The sequence below is a fragment of the Populus alba genome, chromosome 12, assembly GCF_005239225.2.
Source record: "Populus alba chromosome 12, ASM523922v2, whole genome shotgun sequence".
Taxonomy (NCBI): domain Eukaryota; kingdom Viridiplantae; phylum Streptophyta; class Magnoliopsida; order Malpighiales; family Salicaceae; genus Populus; species Populus alba.
Window position 1 is genome coordinate 10410310 of NC_133295.1, and position 16257 is coordinate 10426566.

Consider the following 16257-nt stretch of genomic DNA (forward strand, 5'->3'; position numbering starts at 1 on the left):
ATGTCTTCACCAAGTTTTGTAATCTCTACTCTAAATCATAACCCTCCCCCTTCCTCCTCGTATCTTCCCATAATTAATCTTTCTAAAAATCAACTCATTAAATTCACCTATCTTTCTTGAAGAGCTTTATTTATGACATTGCCTATCTAGATTTGGATTATGTTGAAGGTCATATTCATCCACCTCCTACAATTTATGTATGGAACGATAGTAAATTATCACTTTTATATTCAAATCTATTCTTGTAATTTTATTTATCACTTTTAGTTTATTTTTTAAACATAAAATTTATGTATGAAACGATAGTAAATTAATAATTTTCAAGTTCGATTTTGATTACAAATATTTAGCAATTATTTATAGTTAAAACTCTAGAAAAAGTTTTAGAAAAAAAATTGATAATTCATTGGATGGCAAACTAAGTTTACCAACTAATTAATCTGTTATTCATGATTGCTATTGTTTTTACAATCTCTCTCTCTCTCTCTCTCTCTCTCTCTCTCTCTCTCTTAATATAATTATTTTAATTATCGTTAGTTTTCAAATTCATCTCTTATAAATTTGTTCTCATTATTATCTGCATAATGTGTGGCTACTTTGAATATAAATGGATTGGATTCCTCTTGTTGGATTTGTGTTTGATCTCTAGCTATATCAGTTGTAGTATAATCTGCGGTATTGGTTTATGAGTTAACGAGAGATTGTAGCTCATTGAATGTTGTCTTAATAGCCCCTCGTAGTCATAATAAGTGTTTGAAAACATTGCAAATGGATCATACAAGGCTAAACTTGGGATTAGAAAGAGGTGTGTTAAATGTATCAATAAGTTGGACTCATTAGGAAATGAATTTAACATGGAGAGCATTAGAGGCAACTGATCACTAATAAAATGAAAATCTATTTTGATGTGTTTTGTACAAGCATGAAACACTAGGTTAGTAGTTAGGTAGGTAGTGTTGATGTTGTCACACCAGAGAATAGGTGATGAGGAGAGAAGGAGACTAATTTCATGTAAAAATAATTGGATTAAAAAAAAAAGTTTAGCAATAGTGTTTATAATGACTCAATATTCAGCTTTAGTATTACTACGAGATACTGTTGGCTATTTGAAAGAGCTTCATGAAATAAGATTGGATCTAAGAAAGATGCAGTAATCATTAGTAAAACATCTATCATCAGTAAAACCAACTCATTCCGCATCAAAAAAGGGTTGAAGTTGAGAATTATTGCCACGAGTAAAAAAGAGTCCATGATTGGTGATGTTTATGAGATAATATAGTATATGTTTAATAGCGTTTCAATGATTAGTGATTAAAGAATGCTTGAATTAACAGACTTTATCTGCCGTATAAAAGATGTTTGGTTGTGTAAATGAGATATACTGAAGAGAACAAGACATGTCACGATAAAGTATTAGATCTAAAAATGGAGCACCTGTGAATTGTGACAATGGTGGTGTAGGTTAAAAAAGATGAAACTAGTTTGGTGGCATGCATTTTAGTCTTATAGAGAAGGTTAGTGATGTAACGATGCTGATATAAGAAGAAATTTAACTAACTAAGATCCTTGAGAGCAAATTTGGTGTGAAGTTATTCGATGAGATTGAGAATTTTTCTTAAGTATTTAGACTAGTGATTAGAATGTCATCCATATAAATTAATACAAAGAGCTTGATTTGAGTAGTATTGAGAATGAAGAGTGAGGTATCGTTCTTTGACCCAACAAAAAAACCAAGAGAAAGAAGTTTAGAGCTAAGTCTAGAAAAGCATGCTCGTGGAGCTTATTTTAAGACATATAATGCTTTATATAAGTGACATATATGACCAAAAAATTATGAATGAGAGAAACTCGATGGTTGGGTCATGTAAATATTTTTATTAAGAACATTATGTAGAAATTCATTTCAACATCAAATTAATGTATATGCCATTGAGCTTGCATTGCAAAAGATAAGATAATTTGGATTTTAACTGGTTTAATTACAAGACTAAATGTATCATCATAATCAATACTTTTTTATGGAAACCTTTTGCAACATAACATGCTTTATAGTGTTTAATAATACCATCATCATAAGGTATAAAACGAGAGATTCATTTGCAACCAAGAGATTCATTTGCAACCAATGATGTTCATATGAGGTTTGTATGGCACTAAAGCTCATGTCCTATCATGTATAAGAGCATAAAATTCATCAGCCATGACATTATGCCATTCTGGATATTTAAAAATAATGGTTAAATAGTTTGGTTCATCAATGAGAGCTGTAATAACAATGACCAAAGCATGCTTGGTTGAAGCTATCATATTAGGAGGTAGTTAATTAGTTTTGAAGAAGCTTTTGTTAGATCATGTTGTCTTTGGATGGCTTAGAATTTGAGCGATAGCAATAGCACAATCCATCAGTGATATAAAGGTTGGAGATGATGAAGAGCCAATATAAAGACTTTGTGTAGATAGAGATAAAGACTTTGTGTAGAAAGGTCTCAAGTGTGTTCTTTTGCAATATAAAGTAGCTTGCGAAAGTAAAAAAATAGGGAACATAACACATAAGAGTTTGGTTGGATATGGACTTTTGGACAATAGAAATATTAGTAAAAGAATATTAATGTTCATAAAAAATAACATCATAAGAGACATAGACATAACCAATGAATAGGTAAATACATTTGTAACATTTATGGTGAGAGATATAACCTAGAAATATACAATGAAATGAGCGAAAGTCAAGTCTTGTGATGATTATAGGAACAAGGAAAAAGTCAACAAACACAACTAAAAGTTTTTAAGAACTTAGTTAAAAAGTCGTTGATACAAGAGTTTAAAAAGAAAGAAATTAAAGGCTACATGAGAGGATAAATAATTAATAAGGTATTTAACTGTGAGAAAAACATCATCCGAATATATTTGAGGGATATATGCATTGGCAAGAAAATAAAGGCTTGTTTAAAAAATGTGACAATATTTTTACTTAACAGAGCTATTTTGTTGATGGGTGTGATAAAAAATTATAAGATGAGCAATACCATGATTTTAAAGATGTGTGAACCCAAGTTATTAATCACATCAATCTGATTTCCGACCTTTATTTTACAATTAAAATGATTATCAACATGACATTGAAAATAAAGAAATATGGATAAAACATCAAACTTGGCTTTGATTAGGAATAACCAAATAAACTTGGAGAAATAATCAATGAAAACAACATAGTAACAGAATTTAAATTCTCCTCATTTCTTTGTTATTTTTGGGAAAAAAAGTGAAGCTTTCATATGATTTTTAAAAATTATCCTTTTGAATTCTTATAACAAAAATATATGAACTTAGCATAGTTTAAACTAGTTATTGAAAAACCAGTAATATTAAAAACATAGTTAAATCATCGAGCAGACTATTGCTATTAAAACTCTCAAGCTAGCCAAACACAATGCTTCAATAATTCCACGCATCATAGGCGTCCATGTAAAGACAACTGGGCCGGGATTTAAAACTAAAATTAAAATCAGTGATAAACAATAGATGCTGATCGCTGCAGAACAGTGTTTGAATGAGGAGCATAATCCAATTGATCAATTCTACCAACCAATCAACCAACCACAAACAAGAATGATAGCTAAGGAAATATTTTTATACAAGGAAAACACACACCTTATACGAGTCAAAACACAACAGCATCACGCTGCCACATCACTCGTCAGATTCACAAGTATCATCAGGGAAGGACTTGAACCCAAAGCAAAACATCTTTAGACCTGGTGTAATCTCTTATTACAACTACTTGATAACCATTGAGATTTGTCTGTAGATATTTTCATCATCATTTACTCATGCAAATCATCAGGCTTTAGCAGCCTGCACAGCAGGTTCCGCTTCTGAATCAACATTTGATTTTGCACGCTTGATTTCATAATCCTTCACGGCGGCCTTGATGGCATCCTCAGCAAGCATGCTGCAGTGCAGCTTAACTGGTGGAAGAGAAAGATGTTTTGCGATCTCCCTGCAAATATAGATGCCATGATGTTAAGAAATTATGCTGCGCTCCTAAAGCTTCAGGGCAGGGCCTTGTTATATATTGAAAAAGGGCAGACCCAAAATCTATTACTGAAGCTATGAAGGTACCAAGCATGTTAAATTAAACAAAAACTATCAACAACTATACAAACCAGTAGTTACAATTTTATAACAAGAAATGGAAAGACTAATGTCGTTTCATTCCCTACTGCTACCCTTTACCTATTACATTGACATGGATGCAATGACAACACACAAGACATTCAACCTAAAATTATCAACAACTAGTGTGCATCTATAATTTTTCTCTTCCGTCATGGAATTGGTCCCTCTCTGCCTCTAACTTATGAGGCCCCCTACATTTTCTAAGACCAAAACACCTGAAGTCTATTATTTTGATTGTGAAATCAGTAATGATTTAACGTGTCATGCATGCGTCAAACATAAGCTCCTTCTTCCCCCCTTCAAACTCACTGTAGAAAGGCCATCTCATGTTTCCATCTATACATTTCTGTTGGTCAATGTGGTATTGTTTACACTAGTGATTTGGTGCGTGGTCGTGCATGTCCTTTTATGCTCATACAAGTTCATAAAAAAGAGAGTTGTGATTATAGAATGAAAAGAAAGGCTTTTTCCAGAAAAAATGAAGAACAAAACAAAAGAGGAGAAGAATTAGGAGAGAAAAGAGGAGAAGAGCATTCTTCAGCAGCTCAAACTCGCACCAAAGAGAAGACAGAACCATTCACCCATGCACATGTACTTTGTGTAAATTCAAAGATATAAAAAGAAAAAAAGTGCTTTCTATTGTTCACAAACAGAAAGCACCTAAGATCTGATACAATAAAGGATTGAGGCTTTCTTTCTCGTTTAATTCATAAGATCAGAATAGCAATCTGGTTAACCAAAAACAAAATGAAAATAAACTGAGTCCTGTTTGTCAAGGAAATAAGACCATGCCAAATACTATAATAATATTCCAGAAAAACAATAACGAGAAAATCTACTATGAACCTCTTCTCATAGCTAAATCATAAAATTCATTCAAAGAAATTGACATCACAAACAAGCACATGACGAGAGCATCATACAATCCTCATCATGTCTCGCAAGAGTACCTGCATTGGATTACGACCAGAGAAAGATGACCACGACATTGCTTTTTTTCAGATTCAATGCCTAATTGATTACCAACAATGAATATTCCCAGTCATAAATGCACAAAACAACATTTATTAAATCTCTTTACGCTTCCAACCAAGGCTAACGTCAAAAATGGGTCAACTTTGGTCATGAATATTCAAGGATAGTAATGTGAAAGTAGTATTGCTTGATAAGACAAGGTCAGCCTACATGATGCCACTTGAATTGTATGAAGAATCGCAAGTTGTTGGTAAACAACAGGGATCCCATGTCACTAGATTGCAAATACACTTCAATTGTGACGGTGCAATTCAATCTTCCATCTTCCACATTTTTTAAAGCAATTTTGTATCGCTGAAGTGGTCTGATGTGTTCTAGTCATAATTCCCTAACCTTCAGCAAGGCCAAATTTCAGAAGATTTGGAAAAGGTGGGTCCATAAAACTATCATCCTCTGGATAAGAAATTGCACAATCTGATACCCTCAAAATAACTCTATAAACCTCAAACATATACAACTCTTGAGTTTAATATAAAACCAGTACAAGTTTGTATGCTGCAATAACTGAGCTTAAAGGTAGAGCCAAAGTATACGGAAAATTATGCAAAGACATTGGCAGAACCAACGCACATAATATTCAATACCGATTCTCACTTCAGCATCCACCATCTCCAAATGTCAACCACGCTCTACAAGTCATATGAAAACAGGGCTAGACTTAAAAACTATGGACACCATACAAATCCAGTAGTCCTCAAAGTTCCTCAAAAACTATGCTCACACTCACTTCCTCGGTTTGGTATTTATGTTATACTCTAGTAGATCCACTAAATTCGCACTAAATATGTAAAAAAAAAAAAAAAAATCAACACAACAATCTAAGCACGCACAAAATTGTAACTACTATAAGAAAACAACCAATCACAAGATTTTTTCCCCTAAACTAAACGTTAGAACCCACCCAGGCAATAATTATTAATAATTAAAAGCACGCAATGACAACAAGTTATATATATTAAAAAAACTCACGTGTTCTTGATGGTCATAACTTCCTCCATTTGTTTCCCTTTCACCCATTCAGTAGCTGGAAAAACAACACAAAAATCAGCACGTCATATTCACATCTATGAATAAATCAATAAATGAATTAACATTCAGCATAATAAATTAATAAAAGCCCTAGAAATTCGAAAAGAAAATAAACAGAACCAAAAATAGAAATTGGAAGTAAAATGACAAACATACCAACAGAGGAGGAAGCAATAGCGGAGCCACAACCGAAGGTTTTGAAACGAGCATCTATAATCTCACCAGTTGTATCATCCACCTTAATCTGCAGCTTCATCACATCACCACAGGCAGGTGCACCGACAAGCCCAGTACCCACCGTCGGATCATTCTTGTCAAAAGAACCAACGTTGCGAGGATTGTTGAAGTGATCAATCACCTTCTCGTGATAGAAGCGTGGCAGGATCTGAGTTCTTTGGGTGATCAATCTCTTGGATACCAGTTGCCTCAACATCTTTTGGCTTTGATAAGAGAAGAGGAAGTAGATTCTTTGAGACGCTCATTTTGTGCGTTTTGTAGGTTTGTAGGGATTGAATGGCGGTTCTTCGTGGACACGTGGAGGGTTGAGATGCCTCAGAGATTTTCGGATTTTGACACGTTTGAAGATCAGTCTTCTCCTCCCGTATTATTGGATGATGACGTGGAGGATTAGCTTCCTTTTGTTTTGTTGGGCTGTGAAAGGCCCAGCCCAGGCCTCGAATCTCTCTAGATTAGATGAATTAAAACCAATGCTTTAGGTCGGGTTATGGCCCAAAAAGATCACGCAAGAAAGTTGTGTAGACTGTAGAGCCTCTTCGCTACAGATGATTAAACACATTAAACTAAAATCTGTATCAATGAATTATTGTGATTTATGTTAGGAAAATTATTTAAACTAAAAAATGTATTAAATTCATGGGTTAAGAAATTTAATTTTTAATAAATTAAACATTTATTTTAAAAAAATAGATGAATTATTTTTAAAAAAATAAGTAAAAAAAACCAATAATCAAACATTACATAGTTTTTTAAGTAAATAGAAACACTGGATAATTTAATTAAGATTCTAAGAGTTAATATACTTAAAATAAAATAATTGGGGTTAGTTAGTTTTAAAATATCTAAGGTTATTAATTATGTAATTAAATATTAGTTAATTATCATGTATATAATAAAAAGAATATTAGTTAGTAAATTTTAAATTATTCAAAGTTATATATTGTTTTCTTTAAATAAAAAACGGCCTTTAATATATATATATATAAAAAATCATTTTCTATGCTCTTTAAAATGAAAGCTATTATACCCCCTTTTTTTTATATAAAAAAACTACTTTTATAAAAATCATATTTTAATTAATTTTTAAAATCTTAACCAAACATTGTTTTTATTAATGCTTTATATCAAAGTAAAGTAGTAAAAGTTAGGGGGAAAAAAAAAGAGGAGACAAACAAACCTTTAATCAATTGAGAAGGATTTGATATAAAAGCTTAGAATGTTTAGTCTCAATAATAAAACAATAACAACAATAACAAATCTCTCATCTCAACTATCTAGTAAGTAACCTAGTTGTAAAAGTTTGGGATTAAAGGATTTGCTCCTCTATGGTTTAAAATTCGAGCCGTATAGTTGTTAATATGATGACCACTAGAGGTTTACGTGATCGTTAAATTTAGGACCCATAGGATTAGTCGAGGTGCACACAAGCTGGTCTAGACACCCATATTAATAATTAAAAAAAAAAACAAAAAGTTAGATCTCTTGTCTCTAACTCGCCATCTACCATCCTTTTCAAGTAAGATTTTAGTCCCCCAAATGATGCGCCATCCTTTTTGAAAACTCGATCAAGTATTAAAATGGGAAAACACTTTTTTTGTTATTTTAGTTTATTAGTTAATAATAATAATAATAATGATTAAATAAGTCTTATATACAAAAATAATTAAATTTGTTTTGAAGCCTTGTATATATTGTAATGTGCTAAGAAAGCAAAGAAAAAAAACCAAAAGGCCTAATCGCTGCCTGGGTCAGCTAGGCAAGCTGGGTTGCTCGCCTAGTCAATCCCAGCAATTGGGCATGCCTTCGGAGGCAACCCAACGATAAAAAACCTTGAATATTTATTTGTGTATTATTTTATTTTATTTTCTATATTTTTATACATATTTTCTCTTATTTTTTTGTTATTGTGAAAGTATCTTTTTATGTTTTTCTATACATAATCTCATGAATTCTTTTGCACACAATCTTATAAATTATACGAGCTTGTTTAAGATTGTGATAGCGGTTGCGATTTAAAGTGCTTTTCGCTTAGAAATACATCAAAGTGATGTTTTTTTTAAATCAACACATCAAAAATATTTGAAAACATAAGAAAATATATTTTTTAGCAAAAACAAAATATGAAATTTGAGGGAACCCGGTTGAGCCGCGTTCCCAAATGGATTCTACATCTTCACGCAAACACTTTTATTAGAGAAGAAACATGATGAATCAGGCACCGTTCTAAAACCAACCAAAGCTCGTTATGAGATTTTTTTTTTTTCACCATAACCACATGTTTTACCACTTCTGAATGTATTCTTAAAAGCACAGTCACTGTGTTATTGTCTAGAAATATCATCTTGGAAAATGTGAGCTGTATAAAATCTCTATAAGAATCAATCATCGGAAACAGAAACAAGGGAGGGAGAGCTCATAGTCTTAAAAACTATCCAAAAGAGGAAGAAAACTTCTTTTTATAATTTTTATTTACTTATCCTTAAATCAACAAATACTCAAAATTAACTTAAACCTTGGAGTATCCCTCATCCCATGAGGTACTTGTTTTGCAGGTTAGCAAAGGCCGAAAGCTCGTCAGCTAGGAAAGTCCATTCTATTTGAAGTTTTTTCAAGACTTCATCAATTGCATCGTATGTGAGAACTAGAATAAAAAGCAAGTTCATTCCATTTCACCATTTACTAAAAACTCTTTCCTTGGTTGACGAACTCTAGTACAAGGGAGAGTAATTGATCTCTCCTCCCCAAGTCTCCAACAAATCTGCAGCCATATACAATTACTCAACAATGTTATCACACTGAGGCAATTATATCTTCGCACTTTGCCCTTTACACAACAACATGAACAAGCTTTGGTGAATGTCCTAATAAGTGTGTAACAATAACTCGAATTCTAGGAAGAGACATGGCAGAATGACATGGAAGCAAGTAACACCCACACTTTTGCATTCCAAAAGAGCCACACCCATCGCTCTTGTACAATCTACTTAAAATGATCTAGTCACCATCGATCTCCACCATCTTACTCATGCACTAGAAAAGGGACTAGGCATGAGACAAGCTCCATGACTCTATGAGTTTATCAGTAAAAACACAACCTAATAAGAGAATCTTTATTATTTCACAAAATCCTCCGCACTGGACTTTTCAGAGACCGTGTCTCTATAAAAGCTAGTATAATAATTACAAGGGACTCATAGACCTTCGAGAGTATATATAAAATATGAGAAACATTTTAGAGCTTGTAACCTAAGACATTGATGATATGTGCAAGATTCTTCTAACAATGCTTTGTGGATCTACACATACATGGTGTCATAACTTAGAGCCTGACTTTATTCCCTAGTTTTGAGATCTCATCTCTAAATTCATCTCTTATTTTAGCACATATATCCCTACCAAAAAGAGTATTATAGAGCTCTTCACTATTACATAGTGAGAAGATGAAGGTACTAGTGTTTATCTCCAGATGTTCAATGAAGAAATGCTTAACGTGAAAAAGCTTCCTAAACACATCATGACAGAAGCCCTCATTAATAGAGTCTATGAATATTCCTTGTGAGAGAGGTTATACACTCTTTTGATAAAAATCTCCTTAACTTCACACACACGATGGAAAGTTACATCAAGGTTAAAAAAGTTAGCTTCACTAGAAAGGTCATCTACATTTTCACACTTTAGCAGAGTCTCCACCATACTATTAATCCTTAACAATAACACATAGAAAAAGCATAAAAGGGAATATTCATAATCGCCTGACATTCCCTAAGCTTATAACTATAATTTTGACCACCATACTAGCTGAGGTGTTATCTGCTATCTAAAAGAACGAATTTGTGTGATATCCTTCTCTTATAAAAGGCAACGCAAACATAAGGAATCCAAGTAAGTTCTGTCTATTTCACTATGACAATAGATATGATATCAAGGAGTGCTTCACGCTCAAGAAAGAGATAGAATGATTAATAGGTAGGTGTCACCTCCACCAGTTTGTGAAAAAAAAAAAAACAAAACAACCAGAACTAGGAAAAGAAAATTGTGCATTTGAGTTTGAAATGTTGTCTAAGATCAAATAATCCCCGATTATCTTCAAAAGATTGTATCACCATCTTTTGAATTTTTCAATAAAATTGTATTTTTTCACCATGAAATTTCTCCTTGTAAATCTATTTGTTCTCCATAAAAAATCTCTATGAAAACTACTCTCTCACATAGTCTCCACGACTCCTAACAATTCTCTAATAACTCTGCATGTATGTCTCTAGTTCCCCATTACCATGTAGTTTCTACGACTCCTAAAAAGTCTCCATTAAGTCTTAATACGTGTCTATAGTTCCCCTTGACCATTATCCCAAGGTACTATAACTAAATTTTTCTAAAAGGATCAAGGATTTTCCTTCAAGAATTTGACAAAATTTACATAAACAAATACAAAAATAGATAACATCTGTAAGTTTTTGTTTTTTCTTTCTTTTTTCATCCAAGTTAAGCCTTTTAAATACATTGTTTGAAAGGCTTGAGGGGTGAATTGTCATGACCTTAATCTTGAGTCCATGACCGGCAACATAGGAGAGGTGCCACGAGAATACCTTACCTACAATAAGTCTTGGAACATACATATAAAGAAACAAATATATATAAAATTCACGTAGCATTTTGTAATCTTTCACATATTCCTAAAAACCAATAAAACAATTTATAATTCAAAATACTTACTACATTAAATAAAATCCAATCTTTAAAATAAAAAATCTAAACCTAAATGAAAAATATTATAATAGTAGAGCGTCTAAGACATCAAATCATAAAGAATACAAAAAGCCATGCAGAAGCGAGTAATGCATACCAACAAATAAAGTAGTAGGAACTCTTAATCCAAGTTCAACCTGTTAATGGAAGTTAAAAAACTGGAAATAATATTAAAATGAAGGGATGAGTTCAATCAATTCAATGAGAGAATACCATTTAATATATATTTTAGCTATTTATAAGTATAAAAATTGAAACAAATACACACACATATACATACATTAAACATAATAGCGTATAGTAATGGAACACATCTCAGAGATCAGACAAAGTCATAGGCTCAGATAACAGTAAAAAACCTAAGGTTTCAATAATAGACGAGGTTTGCAGCCCTAATAACTGTAAGAGGATCGGTCACCATAGGTTGATGTCTCTCTCACCAGCTAGGTATACATAGTACTATGAGCATATAGACTAATTACTCTTCATTAGCCTAGAGTTACTTATAAACATAGTGATATCAAGACATAACAAATATTCACATAATTATCAAAGAAAACAAATGTCATATCGAATATAATTTAATTCAATAAAATAATAATGTGATTTCAAGAATAAATGAGTACTCATAAAATAAAACAACAACATAACTAATTATTCAAGAAATAATCAGATGTACTCATCATTTAATCAACATACATAAATTATTTATATTACATTCATATTAAAAGACATTTCACTCACTCGAAAAATAGAGTAAAAGAAAAACATATACAAAACTAAGGATCGTTAATAGGAACGCCAGCAGCACCTATACATATACAGAGAAACACTCAAAACGACTCGAAGAAAATAACATAAAATATTACAACCCTAAGCTTAGAGACCAAAACAAAATTATAAAGATGAGCTGATTCACCGATCGATCCCAAACTAATTGAATCTAACAGACCTGATTAACCCTTATTATTAGGTCAACCGATTGACTATCATCATAGTCAATCGTCGATTGACAATATCAAGCCAATTGGTTGCTGATTCAGACCAATCAATCGACCAGTTGATTAGGATTTCCAAAAACTCAATCCGCTAGTTTTTAAATTTGCAAATTTAAGAATAAACGACTTGTTCTTCTAAAACCCATAATTCCAGTAATCTAATCAGTTCGTTGTAAGCCAACTAACATCCTAAAACATTTTTTAAATCTCCTAAATTGTTTAATTATCAAATCATAATAAAAACCATAAAGTATTTTTTAATCCTTCGACCATCAATTTCCTTCTCGAAACAATAAAAGAAGGAATCACTTGCTTCTTCAACTCTTCTCAAAACCCAAAAGCTTAAGTTTAAATAAAGCTTAATTCTTGGTATATTTGAGAGAAAAAGTTACAGTAGGGGTGAGAAAAAGAGAAGAAAGGTAAATTAATTTTCTAGCAAAATTCTCTTTAAATACATAGGTTAGGTTAGGTTCTTAGGTTTGAGCTAGACTTGAGTTTAGGTCCAATGGCCAAAACATAGGTCGACGTGCCAAGGTGAAGAGAAAATGGCTAAAAAACCTAATCTAGCTCAAATAGATTGAGCCCAAACAAGCATAATGCCTACTTGCCTAGTCAGCCTAGGTAGTTAGACACTTATTCGGGCGCAACTTGGCTAAACCTGGATCTTTTTTTATGTATTTCTTTATTTTAAGACATATTTTCTCCTACTAATCTCTTTATTTTTATGCAAGTATTACACACACACACAATCTCATAAATTCTACTTATCTTCACGCCAATAGGCGAAGGCATGGCAAAGGCTGGAGTGGGCTTTAGCCTAGGTTAATATTTTATCAATATTTTTTAACTAGTTTTATGTAAAACAAATTTATAATTCTTAATTAAGTTATCAAAAAATTCTGAAAATTTGCTTGGAGCCTTCTAATATGATGCTTTAGCTTGGGTTAAAATTTCAGAATTTTTGGAGAAATTTAGAAATTTGATGAAAAATCACAATTTAATCAGTTTTACGTTATTGGACTTAATTTTCAATCCGACCATCAAATCGAGTTGAAATTTTACGAGGGATCTTAAAATATATTGAATAAAATCTAGTTAAGAGTTTAGGATGAACGGAGCTTGGTAGTGCTAACAAAAAAAAGAACGGTCAAATAAAAGCAAAAAGACTCATTAAGAGTAAAATGGTTATTTGCCATTAAAAAATAAAAGAAATCAGGTCCTTCTTCTTTTTATATGTTGCCGATTGAGCAGAAGCAGAATAGAAGAAGAAAAAAAGAAAAGGCGAGAGAGAAATAGAAAAAAGTAAGGGAAAAACATTAAAAAATTCCAAGAAAAAAAATAAGAAGTGAGAAAATAACATTTTAAACTTACAAAGTCCAACTTATAAAACACTAATCTAGGGAAGAATCAAGTGAAGGAAGAAGGAATTAAAAGAGGGAAAAAATTTAATTACTTTGTTTTGCAGTTGACATGAGGTTGTTATTTTATCCCGGTTGAGGGGTTGTTATAATATTGATTCCGATTCGATTCTAGATGAATTATATTCCACAAAACATCGAAGAATGTGACTTTAATAGTGAGTTTATTTTTATTTTCACTTTAATTTTATGTATTTTCAAATTTATTTTTTAATATTTTAGATAGTGTATTTGAATTAAAACTTTACTATTAATTTTTAAAATTCATGTACATGAGTTAATAATCAATCTTAAAAAATATTTATATATTTATTTAATATACTAGAAGAAAAAACATTCCTGGCTCTGCCTTGTTCACGCCAATACTTTTATTGGAGGAGAAACACGGTGAATCAAGCACCGTTATTTAAACATGAGAATATTTTCAACATAATTAATCACATGTCTTATTGCCTCTGATCGAATTCTTGAAAAAGCATAGCCACTTGCTTTGCCGCCTCATACTATCATTTTAGAAAAGGTGAGCCGTAAAATGTTTCTATAAGAATTAATCGTGAGAGAAAAGTAAGGGAGAGCTCAGGATCTTAAAAACTATTCGGAAAAGAAAGAAAACTTCTTTTCATAATGTTTACTTGCTTATCCTTAAATCAACAAACACTCAAAATTAACTTAGATATACAAGAGACTTGTTTTGCAAGTTTAAACAAAGAACCAATGCTTATTACCTAGGAAAATCCATTTCTATTTGAAGTTTTCCACACTTAGAGCGTGTTTGTCAGTGTGGTAGCGGTTGCTTTTCAAATAGCTTTTCGTGCCGAAATACATGCTAATTATGTTTTTTTATTTTTTAAAAATCATTTTTGACATCAGCACATTAAAACGATTCAAAAAGTACAAACCGAACTCAATTTTAACAAAAAAAGAATTCAAATTTGCACCAAACGCAGGTGCAAACGCAGAGACAAACGGTCTCTTAATTATATTGTAACGGTGAGATAATGCCAATCTATACATTCGATCATATTCTCCGGGACTTTTCTGGGTGAGGTTGAGCGGTGGCTTGTAGATTCCCCTCATAATTTATTGGTTGCTCCTCTTCCATGTAATTTTGCAAATTTATTTTCAAAATTGCTTAGAGTTCTCCCATATATGTTAAGAGATAATGTCGAAGAAATAAAACAAGAGAGAAAACATGCCAGCCTCCCTCGCCGGGGACAAACTAATAAAATATCAAAAGAGTACGTCTGGAGACTGAAATGAAATACATGTCTCTGGCATAGCTAGGAGCTATGAATTATTTAGGAAGAGCAGTTTTTAGAGACTTGTTTTGCAAGTTTAACAAAGAACCAATGCTTATTAGCTAGGAAAATCCATTTCTATTTGAAGTTTTCCACCCTTCATTATATTGTAACGGTGAGATAATGCAAATCTATATATTCTCTGGGACTTTTCTGGGGGAGGTTGAGCGGTGGCTTGTAGATTCCCCTCACAATTCATTGGCTGCTCCTCTTCCATGTAATTTTGCAAATTTATTTTCAAAATTGCTTATAGTTCTCCCATATATGTTGAGACTTGAGAGAGAGAGAGAGAGAGAGAGAGAGAGAGAGAGAGAGAGTTCAGTACACTGATATAATGTCGAAGAAATAAAACAAGAGAGAAAACATGCCAGAGACATGTATTCAGTACACTGATGCGCTATGCATTCCTGTCCAAGCTGGATAATTTGGTGAAAGAAAACTCGACAATGGGCACTTCTGCCTTAAGGACAATTATATTTGGATTTTTGTCACCTTTCGATTGAAGGGTCTGCTTTTGCATTATTCAGATCATACCTTGTATTAAATTAAGAGTGGATTTGTTTTTGTATTTTAAAAATATTTTTTAAAAAATATTAATGCACTAATATTAATTTTTTCTTTACTTTAGATTATTTTTTTATTTTCAAATTATTTTAATAAAATTCTTTAAATAACAACCACTATAAAAGTGTTTGGAAACGCAGTTGTACCCGCGTTTCTAAAAAAATTAATTGTTTTTGTTAAAAATTATATATTTTTATATATTTTGAATTGTTTTAATAGCCTGATCTTAAAAATAATTTTTAAAAATTAAAAAAAATATATTATTTTAATATATTTTAACACAAAAAATATTTAAAAAAATAACTTCAATTAAACCCTAAATTTCTAACCACTCTCGTTAATGATTGACCTTTCGGCTATCGCTGGTAGCAGACAAGATGTCTTGACAATAATTTTGTACTTAGCAATCATTAACAATACAAACCTTAATTTATTTTTCTTATTTGTATAATTATGACTGCATCAGCTAATTAAAGTAGCAGGTAAATTTCCGAGGATTGTAATTCTTGGTTTTCTAACTCACTGGGCGAGGTGAGAAAAACAAAAATCCAAGCTAGCTAGCTCCTTGGATTTACAAAGAAAAATGGTTGGTAAGAACATTCTAATTGTGCCACAATGCATTCCCTATTTCTGCATTTCAGCAATTAATTTCAATAGACTTCAATAATTTCTTCATACAAGGCATCAAGACTACATCCCCACTTGATGCAAGTTCTTTTCGCAATAAACTGTCTGAGAGAAATTTATTTAGGT

The 16257-nt window shown here is 31.9% G+C and overlaps 1 protein-coding gene across 1 annotated transcript; it reads right to left on the bottom strand.

Annotated features, from left to right (window-relative positions):
* Positions 1-3610: 3610 nt before the first annotated feature.
* On the bottom strand, positions 3611-6722 carry LOC118044690 (iron-sulfur cluster assembly protein 1). The gene is made up of 3 exons (XM_035053118.2): positions 6400-6722; positions 6184-6238; positions 3611-4000 (listed from the first exon to the last, which is right to left on the bottom strand). The coding sequence occupies exons 1-3, from the start codon at positions 6674-6676 to the stop codon at positions 3841-3843; spliced, it is 492 nt and encodes a 163-aa protein (XP_034909009.1). The 5' UTR covers positions 6677-6722; the 3' UTR covers positions 3611-3840.
* Between the last annotated feature and the right edge of the window lie 9535 nt (positions 6723-16257).

Excerpts from the sequence above, each read along its gene's own strand:
- LOC118044690 (XM_035053118.2), bottom strand. The coding sequence starts at position 6,676 with ATGTTGAGGCAACTGGTATCCAAGAGATTGATCACCCAAAGAACTCAG. Across the intron at positions 6,239-6,399 it reads TATTGCTTCCTCCTCTGTTG|CTACTGAATGGGTGAAAGGG; the intron begins GTATGTTTGTCA and ends TTGTTTTTCCAG. Across the intron at positions 4,001-6,183 it reads GTTATGACCATCAAGAACAC|GGAGATCGCAAAACATCTTT; the intron begins GTGAGTTTTTTT and ends CTATATTTGCAG.